General features: G+C 42.8%; 1 protein-coding gene across 1 annotated transcript; it reads left to right on the top strand.

Moving 5' to 3' along the window:
• The first annotated feature begins 938 nt into the window (after positions 1–938).
• On the top strand, positions 939–2527 carry LOC104803477. Its single transcript, XM_010527410.1, has 5 exons — positions 939–1213; positions 1299–1425; positions 1497–1787; positions 1903–2061; positions 2138–2527. The coding sequence occupies exons 1-5, from the start codon at positions 939–941 to the stop codon at positions 2525–2527; spliced, it is 1242 nt and encodes a 413-aa protein (XP_010525712.1).
• Positions 2528–3552: the final 1025 nt, after the last annotated feature.

The following is a 3552-nucleotide window of genomic DNA, read 5'->3' as shown; positions in this document are numbered from 1 at the left end:
ATCGGGATTCCTCTTCTTTCTTCTCCTCCTCGACGCGATAACGGTGACCTTCTCTCCCTACGATTTCCGGTCATTGCTGCGATTTCCGGCCACCCACCGTCCAAGGCAGCCTGTCCGACACCGTGCGAGGTAAGTCTTTCCTCTCTCCTTCTCTCCCTTGGTGATGATTCGCTGAAGCTTTTCCTTTAGGGTTTGAATGAGATTTGTGCGAAATCACACAATCCATGAAATCCGGCTAAAGGTTACGGTTTTGGGTAGAAATTAGATCGATAGTTAAGGATTTTTGTGTGTCATCTCTCGAATTTATGGGATTGAGTTTTAAATTCGCAACTTTCACTCCGAAAATCTTAAGATCCGAAAATTTTCGGCTTTTGTGGATGATTTTCGGCGAATTATGGAGTGATTTTGTCTGGTTTTGGATTGTTTTTGGTGTTTCGAAATCTGTTTCATCGTTAGGATAGAGATTTGATGGTTTTTTTAGGGTTTCAGATTTAGGGTTTCATTTGGGGTTTAGGGTTTCGTTTTTAGGGTTTCAGATTTAGGGTTTCATTTGGGGTTTAGGGTTTAATTTGGGGTTTAGGGTTTCTTTTTTAGGGTTTCAGATTTAGGGTTTCGTTTGGGGTTTAGAGTTTCTGATTTAGGGTTTCGTTTAGGGTTTCATTTTTAGGGTTTCAGATATAGGGTTTTGTTTGGGGTTTAGGGTTTCGTTTGGGGTTTAGAGTTTCGTTTTTAGGGTTTCAGATTTAGGGTTTTGTTTGGGATTTAGGGTTTCGTTTGGAGTTTAGGGTTCTCAATTTAGGGTTTAGGGTTTCAACTCGGGATTAGGGTTTCAATTCTAAATTCAGGGTTTATGATTTCAATTCTCTTTTATAGGGTTTCAATTTTCAAGTTAGAGGTTACGATTTACGGTTTAAAGGGTTTAGGGTTTCAATATGTAGATGAGTCAGTCACGTTCCGGGAGTAGATCGGGTAGCGGAGTCCGATCTCGCGGACGAGGATCCGACGTTTCTAGTCCTTCTACCCCTACTTCTCAGCAGCCCCCAGTACCTAGACCTCGTTTGGATCAACCTTTCATGGGTCAATCCACGCAGCAACCTTCACATGAAGGTTGTTCGCGTGATTCATCAGTATCACTCCGAGAAATACTCGCATCCGAGGATCGTTGTGCGACGAGACCGCACCTTAGCCCAGACCGAACAAACGGTGCTTTATGGTAAGGAACATTGTAACAATTCATTTCCATTTTTTATATTAACGTTTATAGTTATATAACTAAGTATATTTATATACTTGCATAGGTTCGGTCGTCATCCCCAGATACGGCAGACAATCGTGAGCACCTTCCAGAGTGATTTTCAGGGTCCTTGGCTCAGTATCACTCGTGTCCCTCCAACGACTCTGGAGCGTTGGTTTTGTGCATTTGCGGTAAGTTTTCAAATTCAAACTATTCTTTTAATTTCATTTATTGTTTTATTAACATCAATTTTTTATTGCAGCAAGCTTTTTATTGGGAGGAGTGCTACCACGACAAGGTTTATGCCGCTTGGAAGGAAGTGCTGGCCAACCGACACCGGGATGCGATCTATCGGTCGGGTCAAAGTCGAAACAAACCGTTGTGGATGAGCGAGGGGGTTTGGAACCTCCTCCTGGCTCACTGGGACTCAGATGATGCAGCAGAGAAGAGTCGGACCGCCTCAGCCAACCGACGGTCTCGATCTGTGGGGGACCGCGCACCAGCAACTCATACCGCGGGTAGAAGATCTTTCGCCAGAGTCGCAATGGATATAGTAAGTAACTTTTATATTTATAATTATATTTATTTAAAATTATTTGTAATTTTAATTATTTTGTTTTTAGGCTCAAAAAGAAGGTGTAGAACCATTGGTTCTACGAATTCTTTAGGATACACACCATCGATCGGACGGTACATATGTGGATGAGCGGGTCCAGCAGATCGAGGAGTTGGTGCAGTCCAAGATCGACGATAGAGTCTCCCAGATGGACGAGAGTACTGCTTCTACACAACTCTCGACAACCGAAGTTAACAGCCTATATCTTGAGGTAAATATTTATAAAATTAATAGTTTTGAATTTTAAAAATATATGATTATATGCTAATTTTTGGTTTATTGTATAGGTTGTCCATTCGGATGCCAAGGGCCGTATCTATGGTGTCGGTACCTTGGCATCCCAACTGGGCGGGGGAGAAACTTCTGCTCCGGCGATTACTCACCATGTCGCGCTAACGCATGAAGCGGAAGAGTTGAAACGCTCCCAAGAGCGGACGGCTGCAGAACTGGCAGAGGCCCGGGCGAAGATCGAGGAGTTCGAGCAACATCGGGAGAAGCTACATAAGCTCTCCGAGACCGAAGCGAGGATCGTACGCTTCGAGAAGATGATGCAGCGCCTCACACCGTTCATGCCGTCTATATTCGACCAGTACGGCTCTCCAACGATATCTCGGCAGCCAGATGATCCCGAGGACGCATCCGCCAATCTCGGCGATGATACACCGGTTGATCCATAGACCATTTTTTTTAATTGTATTATAACTATTTCTAAATTATTGTATTATACTTTTTTCTGAATTATGAATCTTGTTTTTTTTTTAATTAATTCGTTTTGTTTCTAATTTATGAATTTATTTTTAAAATTTATTTTTATAATATTTAAATTAATTATAAATTTATTTGATTTTTTAATTACTTTTACAACGTTTGCGACAGATTTAATCGGTCGTAATCCGTCGCAGTTCAGTGCGATGGACCGTAATCCGTCGTTACGTTCGGAAATCAAGAAAGCGACGCATACACGACGGATAGATTCCGTCGGTATAGTTTGCTATGGATCAGTCCGTCGCAATGTGCGACAAACAGAAAAGCGACGGTCTACGACGAACTTCTTATCCGTCGGTAAAATAACGATGGATAACGAGTACTGTTTTCTGTCGTATTTTTGCGACGGTTAACCGACCGAAACAAATTTGCGCAGCTCCGTACCGACGGATTTGTCCCCGTCGTTATCCGTCGCAATGAAGTTGTTGCGACGAATATTTGTTCGCTATATGCATTGTATTTTTGTAGTGGAATCATGTGCTGGATTGTAGATAGTCAAGATGGGATTTGTACCGCTCGTAAAAGAGAGAGATATCGATGGGCCCCTCATGTGAGCGAGACTGTAGAAATGTGTGGCCACACTATAGACGAACGTCGTCTATTTCAGACAGACGAACTCAGTGAACGAGAAAGCAGTCGAATCAGATAAGGTGGCATGTTCGTGCCTTATGTTCGACATATGATATCGTGATACATAAGGATCATCAACCGGAATCATCACTGGCGTTCGTAAGATCACAACAAACTCTATTCGAGATAGGTAGTCATAGTGTCTTCTAGAGACCGCCTATGACTTGTATATCCGGAATAGAGATTTCAAGTTATACTGCTATATCGAATGAGCCTACAGGGTCACACACGCAAGGAAGGACGAAACACACGAGAAAACGACGGAAAAACCGAGACGAAAGGGGCTGGAACGGACGGACCGAAAGGG

The sequence above is a fragment of the Tarenaya hassleriana genome, unplaced genomic scaffold (assembly GCF_000463585.1).
Source record: "Tarenaya hassleriana unplaced genomic scaffold, ASM46358v1 Cleome89, whole genome shotgun sequence".
Lineage (NCBI taxonomy): Eukaryota > Viridiplantae > Streptophyta > Magnoliopsida > Brassicales > Cleomaceae > Tarenaya > Tarenaya hassleriana.
This window is presented reverse-complemented; position numbering and strand designations above follow the sequence as displayed.